Source organism: Netta rufina (assembly GCF_964035555.1).
Source record: "Netta rufina genome assembly, chromosome: 3".
Taxonomy (NCBI): domain Eukaryota; kingdom Metazoa; phylum Chordata; class Aves; order Anseriformes; family Anatidae; genus Netta; species Netta rufina.
In genome coordinates, this window is record NC_140125.1 from 51,554,661 (window position 1) to 51,579,019 (window position 24,359).

Here is a 24,359-nt window from a genome sequence, read left to right on the forward strand (position 1 = left end):
CAAAAAACAGTCTGCTAAAACAGTAAATACTGTACTCTGAAAGAAGTAGCCTGTTTATGCATACATTTTCATATTCTCTAAACATAACACTGTGTAACTGACCTTGCTTGATGTTAAGCAAATGTGTGTCCATAACCTACGGCAAAAAGTTTAGAATTTCTTGCCTACCTTCAGCATCTTAAAAGTCAGCTTTTGCTTTCTAAACTCTTTCAATAGTCAACTGAGATGGTGCAGTGTTCTCACATACATAAAGATGGAAAATTCCACAAAAGTTTCATCCCTTCACTGATTATCTAACTTAGACTAGATACCTACCATTTAGACTGCCTAGCAATCTCATATTTTGAATATTTAGACTGATGCATCTTTGAGAGGGAGAAATAGACAAAAAATCAGGAGGAGAAAATGTACATAAGCACTAAATAATTAAAGTGATCAGCAGCTTAACAAATTACTTTTTAAAAAAATCTGTAACAAATGTATTTTGTTTAAACAAAGCACTGAAGTAGTCACGGTTTCAATAGTAAGTGAAAAACATGTACATTATGTTTAAGTGTTTAACGGAGTTCCAGACCAACACGCATACAAAAAGCATAATTTAATTTATCATTCTGTAGTGAGTGAGCATTAACAACGAAATTTAATTGTCACACTAGTCTTTGTGAATATCTAAAAGCCTAATACAAATATCCAAATGATTAATAAAGATTAGTTAAAGTGTTACCAGTAAGACGTTCAGTAACCTGACATTAAATTGTAGCAACCCTAGAAGCCCTTTCTAGAAGAATATTAATTTACAGTCATTCTTCCTAACAATTCTTTGTACAGTAAAAAAAGTAGATCTGTGTTTTTCTGCTTCCCTTTCCCACCCCACCACCCACATAGTTTTACTCTCATACTGAATCACTAACCAATCCAACCTGATGGTAAAAATCCAGCAGTTCAAGATCTCAGTTCCAACATCCAGCTCAAATGCTCTTTGGGAATAAAATCCAGATTTTTGTTTAATGTGCAAAGTGCAAGTTTTCTCCAGTGCTATCAGAAATGCGTGCTGCTAAGAATGTCACCACAGAATAAAATGTTAACACTTAGAAGACTCTTCTATTTCCAATAGTTCTATTAAGGACACATTAGATGGTGTTTAAATGAATGACAGATCAAGTAGAGTATATACAAGTGCTTATTAGATCAGGTACTTTCTGATTTCACGAGGTCAAATCAACGTTTTTACTCAAGTTCTTCAGTTTCCTCTGTAAAAAGGTCAGCCAAATCTGCCACTGTCAGAACTGAAGCTTCTGACTGTTTCATGGAAGAGCTTGTGTGGCTGTAGGAAAAAATTGCATGCAGACATCAGAGAAGGAATCAATTTAAATAACAACCTGTATGTACTGAAAACAGACCACCAAATGGTTCAGAATGCAATAAATGTTGGGCTATGAGCTCAGTAGAAAAAACACACTTTCTATTAGGAGAAGTGCATGCACTCATCAGCTACTCCTGATGCACAATTTCAGTAATATACGAAGTCCACCTACGGTCCTTAACATGATCACCAAACACTTGAGAGGCAGCAGAACATGGGAGCACAGAATCATAGAATTGCTTAGGTTGGAAAGGACCTTACAGTTCTCCTAGTTCCAACCTCAGTGATTATGGGCATAAACCACTTTGTCCTGTCAATGTTTAAGGGATTGGCTTTGGATTCCAAGCATAAGGTTTGATGCTACTTTTAAAACATTAGCCTTCATTAGATCACTGTATATTTATTTGAACTTTATAAGCAAAAATAGTGCTACTTAACAGATATGGAAACTGATTAAACTATTCTTTCAAAACTAAAGGTGAAAAACTTACATGCAAGTCTTTGGCTGTAGTTATTTAAGTCTTGTTTTATAAGAACCAGAAAAGCTAGAAAAGTCACTCATTTTCCTAAACTAGTGTTGCTTCCTAGATTTGTTATGTGTATACAGTACAGTTAAAGAGGTACAAAACTCTTGTATTTTCTGTATAAAGAATGTGAATACCACTTAAGTTCTAGTCCTAGTCTTTTATTGATTAGAGTTTTTGGAAAAGAAATGGTGAAAATTGCTTTCTGCGTCTGCACACCAGACCAACTTACAAGCTGGCATCTGGACAACTCTTGCACTGACTGCAAAACCAACCCGTGTGACACAAAGTGTCAAGTCTCAGTTTGTAGAATTTAAAAATTATGAAAGAACAAGATAGTATCTTAGAGCAAGCTGTCATTTCAGTGGCAAACTTAGTCGTACTCCACTAATATCAATGTTTATAGCAATGGAAGTCAGTAAAATGAAACGGCAAATCATAATACACAGTGCATTAATTGGGCTTTTCTGAAACAAAGTACACAAAATGTAAAAATATTCTCCAGAGAATTAAAATACCTTAATCTTCCAGTTACTGGAATCGAGATAAAAGATACATTTTTCACATTAAAAAGCTCTTTTTCAACCAAAAGAATTTGAAGGATAGCAAAAGGGTGGTTTTTTTTGATGCGTACCTAATTGTAACAAAAGTATGGCTGACAACCTCCTTTTCAGTTTCATTGCAATAACAGTGTTTAAAAAATTCAGCACATACCTTCTATCTACAGTTTTCAGCATAGTCTGCATTCTCTCTTCTATTGTTGCTTTTATCAGGAATCTATGAACAATTGTAGATCTGAACATGTTCAAAAAAAAAAAAAGAAGTGAACAGAAGATATGCTGTTACTCTCAAAAATTCAAGATCACTTGTCTTATACTAATTATTTTAAGATTGCTGAAAAAACACCCCTATTTTAAGGCAGGTGATTAGTAACTCTCACTGACATTTAAGGATGCTTAGTGCCTCCAAGATCATGCAATTCCACTTGGCTGGATCACATTAGCATAAGCTGTATTAACTAAAATCCTAAAGCAGACACTGGGCAAAGTTTTACTTTCTATGTCCCTATTACAAACAGTCCTTGAGAGTTTCCCATATGGTTTAAAGTAATGATTTTGGCTCACTCTTTATATATAATGTTTATACTGCATCATCCCAAGTCAGTCCAAGAAGCAGAGTTTAGTGCAATGGATAATAAACTCATTCCCAGAGTTTTAATAACATTGTTCTTGAAGATGGCAAAACTGTATAAAAATGTTAAAGTCAGTAAATGCAAAACTTTAAACACCAATAAAACTTAAAAGTCAGTAAGCATAGAACAAAATGAAGGCCCTATTTGTTAAATTATATTTCAAAAAAAAAAAAATCAAAAAAAAACCAACACTGAGATAAAAGAAATGTTGAGTATAACAAAGTGAAACAAAAAAAAGTCAGTTTCACAGATAATGTAAAAATCATTCAGAAACTCCTCAATGTAAACATTTTTCAGTATATGAACCCTTGAAAGTGATTGGATGTTTTTCAGAATTTAAATTGAAAATGTTAGGTAACATAACACAGTGGAATATTTTGGGGAAATACTCTGTGATTCATAGGCAAAGACCTACCTACCAAAAAAGAGAAGTAAATAAGAACTCAACTGAGCTATGCTCACTGGACTTGAACACAGCTCTTTTTCAAAAAAGAGTTTGCTGAAATCTGGCTTTTATGAAGTATAATACATTCTTGCTGGTTTTTATTGCAAGGTTTTTACCAGACCTCTTAGGCTAGCATCAAGTAAAATTATAATGCAGGCTTTTGTAATTGATCTTTTCTACATCCTTACTATTAAAGTCTTTACTAACACACAAATATCCACCTGTCCATATGCATTCTTTCACATATATGCTCATTTCATGCCCTCTCCTTTTGCTTCAATTTCCAAAACATAAACCCATTATTACTATTCCAGAATATTACTTCTGGATTGATTCTATCTTTCTAACTTCACATGCAGGGTTCTTTCATTACTAGTTTTCAAGTAACATGAAACCTATAATTTGCATATAATTCATTCAGGAAAAACTTTCTAGAAGTTATGTTAAGTGTTCAGTACTACCTATTTAACATCTAAGACACTGAAACAAAAGATATGGAGACTCATTAATCTCTCAAAATGACCTACTCAGAGGTGAAGGAAGGAACTGTGAAAAGCTAACCAGCTTTATGGAGTGTGCTGTAACTGGTCTTTTAGATTTTCATAGATTTTCTTCAATACATTTAAGAAAATCTTCCAATGTTATTTTACATTTTTGTAGGTATTTACTTTCTGACCCTTCTAACCATGGAAAATGACAAATACTTGAAAAAAACAGTGATCAGCGTAACAGTTAGAACATAGTCCACATAGACTGGTACTGTCTTCAACAGCAGCTAAAAGCTGTTAAACACTCTTTAAAAATACAGACAAGGTGTACAATCTATTTTTCCCTAGTACTCTTTTACCCTCTAACCATTTACAGATCAAGTACTTGAACCAGATGTGGTATTTAGGAATTTTTCTTCTGAATTTACTCAGTTTCTCTGTTAACTATGGGCAGGACCCTCATCTAAGAGAGTGATCAGGGCACTCTCTTAAGCGGTATAATCACTCAAATTCCAAAGCGATAGAAGCAGCCAGAAAGCTGGCCTCAGACATCCTTGTGAAGGCTGCATTTCACCAGGTGAAATGATTCTCACTGTAACAGCTTCCACTTTAAGAGGGAAGAAAAAAACAAAACATGATTTAACACAGATTGTAATCTGGAGCTGGGAATGACCAGACAGAGTAAGTTTCTCAGGGAAACTAAGATGAACTAAATTCAGGCCTGAACTTAGCCACATACGACATAAATGGCGAGTTGCTCAGACCTGCAAAGCTAAGACATTTCTGGACATGTCTAGAAGCAGAACTTCAAAGTTAAAAACAAAGAAACTGAAGGCAAACAAATTAGTGCAGCAGCAGCACAAGGGTTTTCAGGATTTTGGACTCAAGAACCTACACTCTTGCTAAACTTCTAAATTTGCAGTTTGCCACTCCATCTAACCCCAATAGAACAAGAGCTCCCAAAACTACATGTTGTGGACTTTCATCAAACTTTTCATTACTATTGTTGTTCCTGTTCCTCATGTGATCATCTTTAAAAATAGAGTCCCTATGAATAGCCTCATCTCCAAAACTGAGAAGTTCAGTGAACTGGTTTTATTTCGATTACAGTATGCAGGTCTACTCTGGACCTCCAGACCACTAAGCCTCTTAAAGCAATTTGAACTCTTACTTCGTCTGGCCAATACGATGTACTCTGCCAATGGCCTGAAGCTCATGTGCAGGATTCAGAATGGGTTCCACAAGCAGAACATGAGTTGCTTCGATTATGTTTAGTCCATTGGAACCAGTATGAAGGGGCAGCAGCAAAATATTGATCTTGGGATCATATTTAAATGCAGAGAGATTTTCCTAAAAGGCAAAAATCACAGAAGCATGACAGAAGTTCCTGAATAAAGAGCATGGGGACATCTTTATATTTTCAAGCAATTACAGCAGACACTCCAGACTCCATATTGACAGTCCTGTAGACTGATACAAGCCCTGTCATCACCAAACAAGTACCAGACAGGTTATCAGGAAGGTGAGGATTTCTTGCAACACTGATCAGTGTGTCTCATCCTTAACATTTCAACATCTGCATGAACAAGCCAACACTGCCCTCTCAAAAGAGAACATACATACCTTTTTTTTTTTTTTTTAAATCTTCAAAGGCTTTAATTTGTGGCAAATATTATTTTTAGAATTCAGAGACCAAAGATTCTGCTAAACAGGTTTGCTGCTCTTTTAGATTCTCAAATGAAGCAATGAAGTAAAAGGATCAAATTAACTTCTAAGAACTATAATATCCAGCTGAAAACAATTTAAAGAAAAATATCCTTTATGTACCTGAAACTTACTAATTCCATTGATCTGAGAAAAAGTCATATTGTTGTCATACAAAGCTTTTGAAATTATGTCCAATACATCTTGCCACTGTAAAAAAAACAAAAACAAACAAACAAACAAAAAACCACAACAGAAGTCAGTATTACAAACAACAATGACAACTGCAATAAATTAAAGCCTTTCAAAATACTAATATTTAAGGTTAAAAAAAATATTTGCATTAACCATATATTTCATAAATCTAAACATAAAAGATAATTAAAAAATCAGCTTGAATAAAAATAACTGGCAGCCACCACAAAAAGAGCTTTTATAATCTATCAAAAATATATGGGCATTACATTTAAAGATACCTAGAATTTCTAATGCTCCTATATACGCATTTGTCTTTTAACAAAAGAAGCTGTTACATCTATTAACTAGGATTATTGTATCCCAGGTACATGAACTGCCCTACAAATTCACAGAACAATCTAGTGACTGTACAGAATGACTCAACATTGTGGTAGCTAAACTAAATCCCAGGAAATATTATGACCATTTTAAACTCACAGAAAACACACAATACACAAAGACAAAACAGAAAATGGTGATTAATACCGTTGAGAAAACTAAGGATTTAGCCCCTGGATCTTTAAATTGTATTCTCTTCAGTGTTCGAACCACAGCTTCCACTTTGGTGGAATGACTCCCCTTTGAAAATAGAAAAAACACCATTAATAGAGTAGGATACTAAACAACAACTTCCAAATTAATTGTTTTATTAAAAAATGCTATACTGGGACTCTTACTTATCTTACACATCTTAGAAAAAGACACCAGCAAATTGTTTCATAAAGCTGCAATACTTTTCAAAAAGAGAACATAGTACTTCAATTTTGAAGACTCTTGACCTATTTAGATGGCAACTTCCCAGGCTGACTTGGGACAGATTCAAATACTACCAACTTGGAGGACGAGCAGGTTAAGTAGCACTGAACTGCTTTGAAATCTCCCATGTAAGGCACTGCTATAGATCAATGACATATTACAGCACGTGCAGTACATGGAAGAATGAAGGACTACAGATATGCTTACCTAGTTCTGGATGAGGCAAACTGGATAACCCAAGAAGTGCAATCACACCCAAATACGTCAGTTAGGCCTGCTGAGGTTCGACTTACCCAGAAATACATGCTTAAAAAATTTTCCCAATGCACATTTAACTTCCCTTCCCTTCACACTTCCTCAAAGGCAATAATGCAAAAAACCTGCATGAACCTTATTTCTGTTGCTTTTGTTTCTCACTCTGGCAACACTAAACTTACACTCATTACTATAAAGCTGGCTAATTACCTTAAAATATTAAGAAGCTACTAAGTATAACTGAATTATACTGAATACTGAATATAACTGAATCCTTCAAGTATAACTTGAAGGATTCATCACTGCGATGAAAACATCTTCATATTCTGCATTTGTATTTCAGTGCTTAATGAACTCAGTACTACTTCTTGTAGACTTTGGCTTCTATATTCTTAGACTTCTTTCCTCTTTAGTCATGAAGAGGATTCTAAACAAGTTGTTTAGTATCTCCCTCTATCTCCTTCAGTACGCACTTTGTATTACAGTAACTTTACATAATATGCTTTTTTAAGAAGCCATTATTTAATTGCTTACTAGTTCTTACATGTATAGCAATTTCAAGCTGCACTAGATTCAGCTGGACAAATATTGTTTTATTTCTGTCTGCACCTGTCCTCTGAACATTGAATTAACTATGTTGGCTTGCCACAATGAGGGATCAAATTCTCTGAAGTTATGCCGCTTGCAGAATTGGTGGGGAAGGATGACAGCAGTCTAAGCACAAGTTGGAAGCCAACACCAGGCTGCTTGATCATTCACACTATACAGGATCTCTTACTATTTGCAAAGCAATTATTTTTACATACAATACCAAATCTATTGAGAAACAAAAAGCAAACTGACCAAATGTAAACCTCTGCCAATAAGAAAACTTCTTGCAGAAAGCCAATCCATAAATTCAAAATGAAGTACATTAATTGCACTGCCAGTTCAACCTGTGCACCTGTCTAACCTGAGGAAACTTGAGTCTTTTGCTTCAAGCATCATTTGTCCCTGCTACTTTTCTTCATTAGGGTTACTTGTCTCAGCACCTCAAGTTGGAGTCCGCCTTCTGAACATGCATGGCAAAATATTTCACAAGTGTAAAACCCTGGAAACCTGAGGTTTTATACCCTCTTCACAGGCACAGAATAAACTAAATTTTAATTTAATGTTATTTAAAACTGTAAATGACCTTTTCATGTTCTTAATATTCAGTCATTTCTGCCAAGATGTGTGTTAAGTGTGCCAAGTTCTTCATCCCTCTGCTTGAACTGTATTAGACAAACTATATTTGACTCATCATTGAGCTAACAATTGACCAAAGTTTTTTTTTCACAGCACACAAGAAAATTCAATTTTGTTCTCAGTATTTACAGAGAGCTGAAACTAATAGAAGTACCCTGGCTATTATGAGTTCTTGGTTTCCAGTCTCTTAAAAAAAAGTTACCCCACCACTACCCACACACCTTGAAGTTTGTTATTTTCTTGAGTATCAGAAGAGAATATAAAAACAGATCAGGCAGTTCTAAATGATTATGGAACAGCACACAGGAGAATAAAACTACCCTCTAACAAGAAATTTCTCAGATAACAGACTAGCAATGCCCACGATAACACTAACCAGACACTGTAAGCTTTTATAGAAGCAAAACATACAGGGATGCCAGTAAGCTCTCTCTCAGTATAGAATGCTCCCTTTTACAGTAGTCTTTTCACATCTAATGCATTAACTTACTGTGACTAGTGCTGGTACAACAAAATAAGATGTATACAACAAAACAAAGACAAAACCACCACCACAAAACAAAAACACCAACAAAACAAGAGACACTGAATACTGAAAAAGACCAAAGAGAGCAGAAGAACTTTCATATGAATATACAAATTCTGAATAAATCACACAATTTTCACGTATCGCAGTGCAAGATGTTACAAAAACCATAACAAGTTAGTTATCTTTTGTTAACAACTGTCCTTAAAGGAATGAGATGAAAAATTTTTAATATTCCTGCTTGCTTTGATAGCAAAAATACTGAGGCTACAATGTAAACTAAACTTTTTTTTTTTTTTTTTGAGATAAGAATGGGCCTTGCTGAAAACACCATGAAAATTCACGTGAAACTCATATTTTTTGCGTCACCTCAAGTTCTGATGCAGACACTATAGAGTTCTGGGGAACTCTATAGCCCTTTATGCAGGAGAGTAGGTGACCTGTTCCTTCTGTATTTTATCTCAGAAATTTGGTTATTCTACTTATGTAATTTATAAAACATATTTGAAGTTTTCTTGTTCGAAACAGGATTGTATCTCTAAACCCTTAGTAAACCGTCTGCTAAAACTGCTATAATTAGCACTTCAGAAATACAGTCCATTTACTCCCCCTGCTGCCACATGCTCTCAACTACTTCAAGTCTTTGATTTAGGAAGCATCTACTCACAAAAAACAATTCCATTGTCCAGGAAGGCTGAGATACATAGCCTGAATATGGTAGCATTGACTTCAGTGAAGGCCAGCAACCCTAGTATACATGCAAGGTTCAAAGGAGACTTGCACAGATAACTTGGAAGTTTCTGTCAGCACATTTTGTTACTTTCAACTATACTAACCAAATGAAAACTATGATTGCTACATCCAGCTGTACCATAATCACATTCTAGTTAAAGACAGTATCATTATCTAAATCAAAATATTACCAATGAGTCTTTTACTTTCGCATTTTAATCCAGAACTCTCTATTTTTTTCTACAACTTCAATGACCACAGGCTTTTGCTTTAACATTACAACAGATTTGTACAAAGACATACCTTGTACTACACATGAGTACTGTTAATGAGTCAGAGATATACTATCTCCTCCTCCTCCCCAGATTCTAACCCAACAAAAACTCAAAGTTACCAAGAAAGGTAGATAAAACAATGCAATCATGACTGATCTCCTACATGTTTGCATCTACAGGTTCATTAACATCATTAGGAATGCACACAAATTACAAACAGTTTCTCCAATAACCTGAATTTTAAAAATCTTTTGTGGAAAAGGGAAATTCAACCTGCAGTATTTTGCAGAGCCATCCTTCAGATGGATGGCTGCTTTTATAAGAATTCTAGAAAATGAATAATCATGGAAACTCAAGAGACTGTCACACTGTTTGAAATTAACCAATGGGTTGCTAAATTACAGGCGAAGTCTAAGACAGCACAGTGAAAAGACCATAACTTCTTAAAAAGCCAGGCTAAAAAGAACAAAGAGTCACACTGGAAGATGCAACTTCCAGTGATCAGTAGAGCTGTTGCACACTGTCAATGGAAAGTATTGGGAAAGAAATTCCCCAGATATGCAGGCATTTGTTTTAAGAGAGAAAGTCATTCTTTATACAGTAATTATGTTTTCTGTAGGTATATGGTATCCAGCCAATGAAGCTTTGACCAAACACTGTCAAGCTTAAAATGCAAACAGGCAAGAGGCACTCAGTTTTTCCAAAGTCTACCTTTTGATGTTGCAAACAAAAACAGTCAAAAAAAAAAATCAACAAAAAGAAAATAAACAAAAGTGACAATGTTGTTTCAGAGTACCCAACAGTACAGGGTCCAGAAAACTCATCTAAAACATGGAAAAAAGTTTACAGCACACAATTAAATCAAAAGAAGGGGAGATGAGCTCCAAGGAAGCGGCCTCACAATTATGCTATTAACTATATGCATAGGGAAGAGAAAGAATGTCCCCCCCATAATATTGCACCAGAGTGTGAGAAACAAAGTTGTGTTTTTGCAGTAGAGAACTACTTTTCTGTATTCCAAGGTAGTTGTGTAGTCATAATAAGGAGAAATGCTAAGTAGATAAGTGGACAGTAGAAGGCCTCACTATTCCAAAATAAGGTAGCAGCTTGAGAAAACCAGGATGAGCAGTGCGAGAACAGTAAATCAAAGATCACAAGTTCTCAAAACATAAGAAAGGATAAATTAAAGGGTTGGAAAAAAAAAAAAAAAAAGAAAAATTGTACATATATGGTATAGATGAGCATCGAGTAGATTGTGAACCTGTAGTACTCAGCCAATGAGAAAACAGGGGAGATGATCGGGCATCGGGTAATAGGGAATAAAAGGTTATGATTTGTTTACTAAAATGCACTCCTGATTGACAGGACGCCCACCATTGCAACTGCAAATAAAATAGCTTCACAGAAGATCCTGTCTGAAGAAAATTGTTTGAGATGTTTCTCACAATTTGGGGGCTCGCCTGGAATCTTGTCACCTGTTGAAGATTTCTTGCCACCACAGACTGGAAGGTGCACCCTGCTGATTTCAGTGGTCCCGTCGGGGGTGGTGGGCCGTCTCAGTATGGCCGGCAAAGGACCGAGACTGTTTAATCTGAAGACAGGCTCTGCGAAGCTCTGGGGAGAAGGGAGGCCAACACAAACATACACAGACACAGCCCACGTTGGGAAGAGGCACGGGGATTACTGCCGATAACCCGGACTGGGAAACAGTGCACGGACCGAGGTAAGGGAAACTTTACCGTATCTTGTCTTGGGTTGTGTTTGGGGAGACTCTGGTGTGCATGAGTGTGAATGAGGCACTTTTAGTGCGAATCCCCAATTCGCGAGGCTCGGTGGTCCGGCAAGGGGATGAATGAAGTCCCCTTGGCTGGAGAGGGACAAAGCGAGAGAGAGGAAAGGAGTGAAAGAGAGTATTGGGGTGTTTGGGCCCTTAGGTGTATGGTACCCTGAGCATGGTGCTCGGCAGTACACCCCACCTCTGTCCTAATCCTAGGTGAAGGAGTGTGGTACCCTGTGGGTGGTGAAGTCCACAGCAGCATGTCAGGAAGAGCTGGGGATTAAGATGGGAATTAAGGGTTCCAAGAGTCAGCAGGGTGGGGTTGGAGACCCCTGGATTGTGCCTAAAGATAGTCCTTTGGAGAGCATGATAAGGATTTGGAAAAACAACGCAAAAACTAGGGAAAAAGATTTTAAAAATACACAATTAAATAAATGGTTTGATATTGTGTAATTGCCTGGCCTAAAAAGCTAATAAAAGGAACTTCAGTATTTTGACCAAAATACGGGTCTGATGAAAATTCAGGTTTGAAATTTATATGTAAACAGTAAGGTTTCGTTTTCAGATGAGGAATCTTGTTATGCTCCCTATAATCCTAGTACTGCACCGGAGGCAGTGGCAGGTGCTCCAGGAGGGGAGACAGAGACTGCAATTGATGCTGTCCCTGGAGAAGTTGTGCCCAGGAGCGCAGAGCAGCAAGAATGGCGGTGGGGGGGGGGGGGAGCAGTGGGGCCCTGAGTCAAATCCATTTCTAAGGCCTCATTTGTATTCCTGGGGGGGAAATGTCAATCTTGAGTATGTTATTCCCTGGAGAAGAATGTTTAGGAGGGGAATGATTTGCCAGGCTATGCAAGAATGGGAAAGAACTAACACCCCCTTCCCCCCCCCCCCCCCCCCCCAAACCGAGAGTAATTCCAAAAAATCAGAAATATCTGCTTATCTAACTATGATAATAACAACTCACAACATAGAAATCCTATGAGAGACTCAGAGTCAGAATTAGAATGTACTCAGGGATAATTCCTGCGGACCCAGTAGCCCAAGGGCTCTTTAAAGTTCATTTTGTGATTAAAGCCTGGCCGGATATGCAGAAAAAACTCCAGAAGGTGAGAGGATGGAGCGAACAGTGTGGGTAGTATGAAGGTGTATGCCAGGAGAGGATATGAGAAGGAAAAGTAGAGAGCAACACAAATGGTATTCACAGTGTACTGAGTAGTGAGGCAGAGGGGGAGATAGAGGGCCCAGGATGGAAAGGAGAGGAAGAGAGACAAAGGAATGGCAGAACAAATTTTGGAGCAATTCCAACCTCCAAAGAGGGTGTTACTGTTACAATATGTGGATGATCCTTTATTGTTAGGACAGGAGAAAACAGTTGTGAAGGAAGCCACTAAGAAGATATTCAACTTTCTGGGAAAACAGGGCTTGAAAGCATTGGGAAAATAAATTACAATACGTAGAATGAGAAGTCAAGTATTTAGGGAATCTGGTGTCTGAGGGGGAACAAAAAATAAGATTCAGACAGGATTCAGGGAATTGTTGAGCTACCCCTACCCAAAACTAAGACCTTAAAAATTTCAAGAGAAGAGGTTTTTAAGGAGTTAGGAGTCACAAAGTGCAAAGGAAAACAGATACTCCCTGATGGGAGAAAAATGCTGAATAAAGTGCTAATGAGACAAATATAAACTGTTTTATGTCAAGAGGGTCATTGGGGAATTCAAGCAATGTGTGATGCTGTGGTATGGAAATCTGTACGCGCAGGAATATATATACTCTGGCTGAACAAGTCTGCAGGAGTTGTGTGGTATGTCAAAAGCTAAATAGGAAAGTTATCTGCTGTCAGCCCAAAGGAGGGCGAGAACCAGGAATACAATGCTTCAAAAAATGTACAGGTAGATTTTACAGAACTCATTTGAGGGTCCTTTCTCCAAAGAGAAACCTTTGGAGATAGAACTGATTAATGGTCAATACTTACCAATGAAAAGCATTGCCTTTAAGAAATGATATATTATGGTATAAAAACTTTCAGTTTCTCTACTGTGATTTATTACTAAATTTTTGGTCAAATTACTGAATATGCTTATTAGAACCTGAAGTGAAACCACTAGTTTATTAGTGGGCAAGTTAGATGAAGGAAGCACAGCCATAGTCTGCAGGCTATAGCTTTTTAATGTAATTTATTTCTTAATATAGCTTTTTTCAGGCTTTTAATTTTCATTAGTCATATTTAGAGTTGCATTTCCCTCCCCTAATTATGGTTTGTATACCAGACGTTTCACAGATAAGCAAAGTGTGAAACTACTGTACCCTAATAGCTCAAGAAACATTTCAGATAACTAATCTTAGGTTCAGAATTGGGATTTATATTCTCTGGCTAACAGTGAAGACTTAGGATAATATAAATACTTTAAATTCGTAACAATCTTATGGTACAGACAGTTTTCTCAAACTTTACACATTTCATTCAAGAACAGGTATCAAAACTATGCCTCCAAAAAGCCTCACATCTCCTTAGCTACAAAAAGAAAAATCACCACCTCAACAGCAACAAAAAATCCACCTGCAAACAAAGAACATTTATTTCTACCCAGTTTTAAACACTTACAAAAAAAACACCAAAACTTAAGCTCAGCAGAAGCTCTCACCCCACCCTCTCACCCTAAAATAGTGTTAGTTTTCACAAATGTGTAATTTTTAATCTGTTTACCAGGCCTTCCCCCAGGCACAGCTTACCTTCACAGGAATATCATCCTCCTGATTTGCAGTTTCTGCAGTAAAGACATATGATATTTCTTTATGAGATGTTGTCTGCCTGCAAATGGCGCATTTAATTGAGCTCCGGCGTGTGCCAACACTGTACTGTTCTATGATGATAGCTATACACTCATTACAAAAACAGTGTCCACATGTCAGCACTGCCCACTATGTAGGGAATTGAAAAAAAAGAAACTATCAGTTTCACATAAATGCAAAAGAAAACCAGAGCATTAAACACGTTAAATTACATCTTCATAGATGCATTATTTTCATTGAAGTAATCAGCTTAAAAATAAAGAATATTAGAAATATTTTTACTACTACACCTGCTAAAAAAGACTGGATTTCACAGGTTTTCAGCACAGAGTAATTCATAATCCATAGAATTGCACTGCATTTATTTATTTATTTATTTTTGTATTTTCCCAATTCTAAACTTGAAGACAGACATGACAGTCTCTCATTTCTATGAACACTAATTTGTAATGCATAGGTTAAGTACACGGAATAAGCATTTACAACATTTTAAGAGAATATTACACAAATGTTTTATTAGACTTCCGTAAAAGTCAAAGAATCATAGACTAGTTTGGGTTAGAAGAGACCTTTAAAGATCATCTAGTCTAGCCCCTTTTTAATAGATCCATTTGTCTTAAGACCCACTCAACCTGACCTTAAGCACTTCCAGAAACAGGGTACCCGCAGCCTCTTTACAAGGGGCATGAATTTGAACGTTTTCTTTCATACCACCAAAGTCCTAGGCAACATGTTTGGGTTTTTAAAAGGAAATATTTTGAACATGGAAGATTGATCTTTTATTGACAGTATGTGTTAGAAACAAAGTTGGTGTTGCAGAAATTGTTTTTCCTTTGGGGGCTTAGAATATCTACATCTCATCTGTGACCTCCCTTCACATGAAAGTAATTTGTAAAACAATCTTTTTGTGTCTATGAAGTCCATCCTGTACTAGTCTGCTCTACAGGCTATACCAAGATTAAAAAAAATTCACAGGTCTAATTAGCAGAGGGAATTGACTGAATGTCTGGCAATCAAACAAGAGATCTTCCAGTCTTTATAAGGTTCTTCCAATCATACAGAAACAGGACGCAAAGCATTTTAAAACTTCCTTGAAATGTGATGGCTACCATCTTCTCAAGTGACAGTCTTGAACAAAGTTAAAGACAAGACTGCTTTTCCTTTCAGTGAAATCCTCCAAGTCAGAGATAAAACATAACGGCAGTCTTGATATACAACTGACTCAGATCTAGGTAAAGAGTTAGTCAGTAGTTTTTGCTTTTGTAAAATATCTTACCTGTTTTCCCAGTTGACGTGCACAGATAGGACATGGTTCTGGATTAACTCCCCCAGTCGTTTTATCCTGAGACTGTAAAGTAGAAGAAAAATGTGTTCTGTGTTATTAATATAGTTTTCATATACACATAAATATATATTTATCAATATAAAAGTTATTCTATACTTAAACTTCTGGGAAAAATGAATGTTGAGATCCTTAGAAGGTGTGCGCACAACCTAAAACACATTACCCATGAAGAAAAGTATCTTGGGAAACTTAAAAAAAATAATAATTTATGTAAGTGCTGTTCACACTGTGGTCCTTCAGATATCATCGCAGTACAGTTTTGAAAAATCTAAGGAAAATTGAAGCTTCAAATGAGAAGCTAGCTATATTTTCTCTCAGCTTTATATTGTTGTAAAAACACTTAAATATACTTAATTATGCTTACTTGAACACTATGATTAACACTAATATACATGGCGTTTGGTTTGACATTTTTAATATTTAACCTATAAAGCTCTTTGTTCTTCTATTTAAGGAAACAAGGTCTTGGTAGAATAGCAAAAAGTATGTGCAGAGGTACATAGATTTACAAGCCTTCTTCTGAACTTGGCCCAGTTAGTTTACTGAGTATTTTAACCATCTATAACTACTTCATAGTTTTATGTTTGTGTAATTAATCAGATGGCCAAAATAACACTTTTACTATTATTACACTATTTTATTATTACATTTTTATATTTTACATTACATTTTTACATTATATTTTTATATTTTATTATTACACTTAATAACACTTAATAAATAACTTTATGAATATGCAGTAACACAGAACACCACACAAATTCAATATGTAGTGTGAATCTTTACAGAACTGAATTTACTTGAAAATGCAATTTTTAAATGAAATAACAGCAACTTTCTTCAAGTAAGTAGAATATATCACTTTAGTTTGGTAAAGATCAAGGAACCATAAACCTTACCTTCTCCAGATTAGTGAGATACAGAAGTTGTCCTAATTTCTTTTGTAGTTGTGATTTAGCCACTGCCTTGTCATTCAGAAGTTTCACTCGATTTTGCTCTACCTACGGAAACAGTATGAAACGTGTATAAATACAAAAAAATAAATAGATCAAATGTCTATTTTCCTATAGTAGCACTTATATCTAACACTGAGCCTTCACAGGAAAAAAAGGAAAATATATTTCTATTGAAAACATATTTCTATTTGTGCAAGAAAAATAATTAAGTGAAATCAACCCAGCATTTCCCGTGTTCAAGAACAGAAAATGTCTCAGAGGTGGCTCAGATTCCAAGGTACTGAAATAAGGTGTCTATTTCTTTTCTTTTTTTACTGCTGTTTTTTTTTTTTTTTTTTTTTTTTTTTAAGTCCTTGTGGAAAGTAACAATGCAGGTCAGAAATCAGGTCAACTTCATTTTCCACCAGGTTGCAAAATTGGGCAATACCAGACAGGTCCCTCAGCTATTCACCTGCTGCTGGAAAGACAGTAGTCTTTTGGAAACATGCCACTCATACAGCCAGAAGGCTGACAAAATATATCCATGTAAGAGTTATAAACTCAAAAAGGCCCATACAATACATTTAAAAGTGGCATGTTTTCTGTTTATTTCACCCAAGCATTCTGAAATTGAAACAGAGGTGCATTATAGAACTTATACATAGATCTCTCTCACTATACACGCACACACACACTTGAGGTAGTCTCCAAACTTGATTCCTTCAGAAAAAAAAGATGTCTTTCCTGTCAAGTACTTCACCTCATGTGGCTCTATGATGTGGAGAACTGGTGGATTTGGTTTTGGCTCATCAGGATGACGCACCCTCAGCCGTTCTGTAGCCATTGCTAGCTCATCAATAGCAGACACGTGATCCCTTAGCACCATCCAATATTCATGAAGTAACTATAAGAAAAGCCTAAACAAATTAGTAGCAGAACTGAGTTGAGTTCTCTTTATATGAGTCGACCATACACTGTATAATATGAAAACATTTTTGAATAAGAGATAATATTTCTTTACACTAATTCAGACACAACAACAAATTACAAAGGAAGGCAAGATTATCCCTATGCCTTTTGCTTATTCTCTTTTCCAGTCTCTTTATGAACGAGGTCTCTCATTTCTTCTACAGCTATTATTATTACACAACTAAAAAATCAGAAACAAAATGCCTGGCAAGATGTTGAATAAGGGAAAATGATTAACCAATTTTTGAACAGTTAGCTGTTATAGTACAAACATTACTTCTTGAAGGTGAAGTGTGTTTTAAATAAATGTTAATGGTCTTGACAAAAGAACAGACAAGCACAGGGTGAAGATTAAATCAGATTCAGATCTCCCAAGTAAAAGAAAATGCTGACTTTCTACAAAAGAAACATCTTGGACTGGAAGTATACTACATATACAAATTGATGTTATATTATTTCTAAATTACTTATAATACCATAAAATATGCCTTCCCAAGCTTTCCACAATTTAATTACTATATCAAAAACTTCAGTGATGCAAATGCCAAAAATTACTTTTTTTTTTTTTTTAAATCAAAAATGAAAAGGATAACTATCTGAAAGAAAACACTTGATTATATCTAGGCTATAAGATAGGATGATACCCTTGTATGCAGAAGTTCTTCCCCTATCTCCAACACTGGTATTTACTGCAAGGACACCCAGACATGCCAGGATGCATGAAGAAAGCCACATTAGACTCCAGCAGTTCCCTCTGGTCCAAAGAATGGTGGACCAGAATGGTATTCTAGGTTACATTGCATGGCAAAAAAGATCCAGGATAAAAAAAAGCATGTGAAGGGACGTCTATAGCTAGCACAAGATGGAAGGTTAACTGAATTACAGAATTGACCAACTGATTTGCTGTCTTGCTACGTTCTGATTTAACTAAGCAGAAAAACACATTTAATTGTATCTAGATACTATCCTAACAGATGCAATTACAGTGCTTACTAACTTGCTTATTTGCCAGTACAGATCTTTTAGATATCCTTAAACCATATATAAACCATTTTAAATCAAATCACGTAATAATCACCACAAAAATGTTTTGTGTATACAAACTAATTTCAGAAGTGCAATTTAAATATTTGTTCATATGCAGCTTAAATCTGCATGTATTACTTATAATATTTCTTTATTTCTATATTTCTTTATCATCTAATTTACTGTACCTTATATTCCTTTTTCCATGCTTCAAAGAGTTCCAGAAATATGCTACCTTCTTCAGTTAGCTTAACATCCATCCGGTGAGCTTTAGCAAAGGAGAGAATAGCTTTCAGGGCACGCTCAGTTTCACTGGTTGCCCACAGTCCTCTACTTGTGGTGGGCAAACGGTCATCAACTAGCCCTTCTTCATCTTCTATCATCTCTTCAAATATAGCCATTTGGCCTTTAACACTTAAAAATAAAGCCAACAACGTATCACTGATTTAGAATTCCACATCAGTTTCTACTATTCATCATATATTTCAGCCTTCTAATATTTGATTAAAGGAAAAAAACAAACTAAACAAATACAGACAGATGTTTTGCTACTTGGTTTCAAATTACTGTACAGGCCATTTTGTCAGCTCAAAATCATTAACAGCTTTTTGTAAGATGCTTACACATTTTAATTATCTTTCAGTAGTTAATGATTCTAGAATGTCACATTCAATTAAAAAAATGTAACTCTGACTTCTTTAATCAGCAAGAGTTAATCAAATTCTGATGCAAAATATAATGCAATGCATTGCACTGTTTAAGAACAGTGCAGCTTCCCAGATACCTTCTTAATAAACAATGCCGATTCAGAAAACACCCTAATGTTTCCTAGTGATTCCAATGATCCTAACAGAGCTCCCACTAGGGAAGACATTCCAAATGCTTTCTCAAGTGACATTAAGATTTTCAAATCTAGCTTTGATGCTGTAAGGGATATGAGATAAAAGTCAAGAAGAATTCAGAGGACCTATGCCTCACTACTGTCCACTACGTATATTCCTTTCACACCATGGATTGGTGCAACCTTTCCTTCAGATCACAGCTGCATTCAGGTCTGAAGTCTCCTCCCTCATTGTGGCTTAAGTCAAATTGTCTTACTTTGAGTTATACAGAAAAATATCAGTGAAAGGGTATGGCATAAGGGTATGGCTCTTTCTGAACACTTCAACACTTCACACATACTGCCAATTATAGCAGCCTGAGAAAGAGCGGCATGCATTTGTTCTTTGTAGATGACTTCTTCAAATGAATTTTACATAGAAAATTTAACCTAATGAAATTGCTATCAAGACCCCAAGCAAGAAGTTTTAATTTGTTCAAAGCATTTCAGAAAACTGTAAGCACAAAATAGAGAACAATCCAACTTTTTCTTTTTGAAGTGAAAAAATTATATAGCAATGAACTTACGTCTGAGAAAAGAGTTTCGACTCATATTCTGTGAACAGCTCATCAGCCTTACAGAAGACACAGCTGCAATATAGGAGATTGAAAACAAAACTACTCAGAATTTGATCAGAAACCACAATAATTCCTGTAATTCTTAATTCTAATATTTAAAAAACTACACAAAGTCCTTAAAAAGAACAGTTTAAGTCTTATATGTACATGCGATATAATATCTGACAGCAAAAGGTTTCATAAGCAATTTTATCATTCTATAAAGTTCTTCACTGACTGGGTGGTCAGGGTCCACAGGGAAGTGATCGCAGGATCACGCCAGTCATTGCTCAAGCAGTATCTGGACAATGCTCTTGGACATACAGTTTAACTCTTAGGTTGTCTTGTGTTTAAGATAGAAGTTGGACTTTATGACCCTTATGGGTCCCTTCCAATTCAGGATATTCTACAGCTCTACAGTTCTATAAAAATGAAGGTCATGATTCTAACAACTGAACCTGTATTGTCTGTGTACATAGAACCACGAAACTGAGAACAAAATTAAGACCATAATCTCTTCTCTTATTTTGAATAAAGGAAAAATTGTGTAATACATCTAAAATATATTTTAGATTCTCCAGACATACTTGTTAAGTGGCAGTCTAACAGGTCGCAAATGGCAGATAGTGGCAGCCTCAATAACCTGCTTTGAGGGAGGGCCTTCTAAGTTTTTCACTGCTTCTCTTACAATCTTCTGAAACTTCTTCACTTCATCCAGCTGGGTTGTGAGTAGGTATTGAAGGCCTCTGCAGTCACGGAATCTGATTTGCAGAAAAAGGGAAAAAATAGCACACTGAGTCATCAAATACAAATTTAATTCAGTATTTTGGAGAAATAATTTCCTAAAAATGTCCTAAATCTTAGCTGTCCTTCTTGATTAGATTGGGGATGTGAGGACTAGCAAAGTACTTCCTATATCATGTTTTTCCTGTGGGCAGAGGTCCTTTACTGAGAGTGCACTGTTCATACAGGGTCTAGTATTCACATGCAAGACAAATGTTTTATAAGATTGTGCTTCTACACCATAAGGGGAGTTTGATTCAAAACATGCCTTTCCTAAAGTGAGTAGAAAAGAGCACAAGTTTATCAACACTACTGAAGCTTGGCTTTTAAAATGACCTAGTTAAGCAATAAATATTTTAAACTAAAATAGATGAGTTTGCCTGACCAGGTAGCTTGAAAATACACATGTATTGCAATCACAGGTTTGTAAAACTCCCACATTATCCCCTGGATTAACCATCTCTAATACTCAATGAGAGTTTACCATTTGTTGCTTCCACAACTGACTGTTAGGAAACGCTAGACACTATCAATTTTTTATTGCACATGCTAAAATAAATTAAATAGGAAATTAAGTTCTTTCTCTCCCTGAGAGCGCAGGCCTTGCTCACCCTTAAAATACAACTGCTCAGAGGAGAACTTACTGTTTTCTACATTTATCTATACCTAACGTGAATGGACAGAGAAGACCAAGCCAAACTTTTCGTAAAGGCGCATGGTGGAAGGACAACAGAGAACAGACACAAGATGCAACAGAGGAAACACTAACTGGATACTTATTTAAATAAATAAATAAATATAATAAAATGGTGTGTTTTAATGGTGTGTTTAAATAAATAAATAAAGGATATTTATTTTTCATTGAGTGGGTCAAATACTGGAACAGACTCCACAAAGACGCTGTAGCATCTCCCTCCTTGGAGGGAGATGCTCCCTCCTAAATCTAACAGAACAAATTCCTGGGCAACTTGGTCAATCTAAGTCTCTGAGCATGGGTGATTTGTGAGCAAGAGCTTGTGCTAGGTGACTTCCAGATGTTCCTCCAAATCATTATACTGTAATAGCACACAAAAAAATGGAATTGTTACATCAAAGTATCACACCATTACTAATAACTTCTTGATCTGATTTTCTGTATCAGAAATTCCACTCAAAACAAGCACAGTAAAGAGTAGCTATTATGACAATTTGTTTGCATAATATTAACCCATAAAGCACTGCTTCACACATTTAGAATTCAGAAGTACTGCTGTTTAACATGAAATCAACCCAAAATTCTTTGCTCTAAAGACAATGATGCTATTTTATGTTGTTACACAAGGAATTCCTGATATAGTCTGTCCACTTCCCTTTTCTGAGAGTCATTTTCTTTTAGAGGTTACCCAAATTTAATGCAATAAACTTGGGATCTTTCTTAACAAGCAGTTGCTAAAAAACACTAAAACAACCGTATATAATAGAAAGGAAAGTTTTAAAGAACATTTGACTAGGAGAAAGCTAATTCTCCTACTTTCCTTTTCAAGTCTTCTATCTAGTTCTGATTTCTTGAACTGTTTTTGAAACTTAATTGCAGCCCAGATGTTCTGAAGCACAAGTGCCTGCTACTAAACTGCAGCTGTTAGCACAAAGTGATCGGAAGACTTGAAAAGACTTAACTGTATTCATTAGCCTACTTTAGCTAGTTCTCTTACTTTTCTGCCATGGAGAGTTTACTTGTCTGCTGTTTGTAGTTGCAGGTTATTTCGTTTTGCACACGTTGAACAAGTTCCTCATCAATGGCATACTGTATTGCAGTCTGGATGACATCTAACCACCATGGAGAACCAGAATGTATCTGTATGCAAAAGAACAGGTTATCTATGAACATTCAACAACCAGTAAGTTTACTCTTTGCAGCAGAGGCTTATTCTGCTCTCTAGGCCACGTTTAAACAACACAACCTGGTAAATTCCATGGAAAGAAAGCAGAGAATGAGCATATGCTTAGAAAATACCCAATGAATACATGTACAGAGATTTTGTAAAACCCCATCTACTTCCACACCTTGAAATTGCTTCAGTAGAGTCAGATTTTCTTAGGCCATATACACAGAATACCCATGTAAAAGGTATCATAATCAATTCAAAGTGCGCTCTATAAAAGAGGAAAGGAACATTTCAAAGAAAGCAAGTTATCTGTGAAATTAATGAAGAATAACACTGAAGTGAGCTTATAATTTTTAAAGGTGAAAATACAGGAAAGATTACTTCTTCACATGTATGTGCTGTATGACCCCATTTCTGTATTAGTTCTTTACTATTTTAACAAGCAGCATTTCATCTCAGGTGTTCATTAATTTGTTTGGTTTGTACCTTCCCAAGAAATGTGAATAGTCACCTTGAATAGATGTAATTGAGCCTTATACACAATGACTAAATGCATGTCAAAAAAGAACAGTTCCTTCAGAAGTAACAAGTAATCTGATACACTAGAGAAACATTTCAAGCCAAAACCTCTAACTCATTGACTTAAAATCAACGTGAAACTGTTAACATAAGAATCAAGCACAGTGCTAAACTTTACTAGAACCATTTCACCATTATTATATGCTTCTCTTTTTAGTCATCCGTTCACTGAGCACTGTGAACGTCTTTGTGCGGGGATCACAGTATATTTGGGGGCTCTGTTTTTTGTGTGTGTGTGTATATATGAATATACGCACACTGCTGAAGTCCCATTTGAAACAGGCCTTCCAAGAACTATTAGAGATAATAGGTAGCTGAAGGTCTGGATAAAAAAGGAAACATGAAATTAAGGTAAATTTAAATAAATTAAAAAAAGACTAAATATGTAAGAGGTACCTGCCTTTCTCTGGAGCTCCCGAATGGTCTGGAAAACTGGTTGTAAAGCCTGATGGGCTTCTGCAACTTCTGCATTTGATTTACTCATATAATGCTGCCGAAGTTGTTCTGCCTGTATGTAAGTAAGAGTTTAAATGACGTACAACTCTTATTTATGAGGTATAAAAATGCAACATCTCCGCAGCTACCATAATGCTTTAGAATGGCTATCTACCTAAGTGCTACTCACCTTTGTTCTTGAGTAATATTTAGACTTAATTTTTCCCTCTAGAATTTATTCGTAAGCCCTCCCAAAACATTCAAAGACAAATTATTACATGATGTTAACCATGCGATTTTGCTTTTGGACAGGCCCAAATAACACACTAGAAATACAACACATTATAAGAGGAATTGGAATGCCACATACTCCTTAATTCTCTCTACATTGTTTCAGGATTTTTCTATTGTTTAGCTTCAACACAATGTTTTTCAATCTGAGAACCACACAATTGAATTTCACTTTATCTACATATAGAATTTATCAATAAAAATACCACGAAAGGTTTAAACTGTATTATATTTGTGGGCATCACTCTTGTGTTTTTTTCTCCAATAAAAATTACTCCTGAGAGTGAAAACCATTTATGACATGCAGGTGTCTCTGATATAACCTGTACAAGATTATTTGCTATTTTAAAAACTGATCAACAGAAATCTTGTTTCTTACCATTAACACATACACACATCTTTT

At 35.8% G+C, this 24,359-nt stretch overlaps 1 protein-coding gene across 1 annotated transcript in view; it reads right to left on the reverse strand.

The window, feature by feature from the left end:
- Positions 1-941: 941 nt before the first annotated feature.
- Positions 942-24,359, reverse strand: part of SHPRH (SNF2 histone linker PHD RING helicase) — a 44,149-nt gene continuing 20,731 nt past the window's right edge. Inside the window, exons 18-31 of the mRNA XM_084283440.1 lie at positions 23,631-23,738; positions 22,478-22,620; positions 20,591-20,764; positions 19,974-20,036; positions 18,755-18,980; positions 17,332-17,475; positions 16,536-16,637; positions 15,568-15,639; positions 14,232-14,420; positions 6,440-6,532; positions 5,840-5,926; positions 5,184-5,362; positions 2,602-2,682; positions 942-1,324 (exon numbers count right to left, since the gene is read on the reverse strand). Coding sequence (XP_084139566.1) covers positions 1,228-1,324; positions 2,602-2,682; positions 5,184-5,362; positions 5,840-5,926; positions 6,440-6,532; positions 14,232-14,420; positions 15,568-15,639; positions 16,536-16,637; positions 17,332-17,475; positions 18,755-18,980; positions 19,974-20,036; positions 20,591-20,764; positions 22,478-22,620; positions 23,631-23,738 — 1,758 coding nt within the window. The 3' untranslated portion in view covers positions 942-1,227. The remainder of the gene's footprint in view (positions 1,325-2,601; positions 2,683-5,183; positions 5,363-5,839; positions 5,927-6,439; positions 6,533-14,231; positions 14,421-15,567; positions 15,640-16,535; positions 16,638-17,331; positions 17,476-18,754; positions 18,981-19,973; positions 20,037-20,590; positions 20,765-22,477; positions 22,621-23,630; positions 23,739-24,359) is intronic.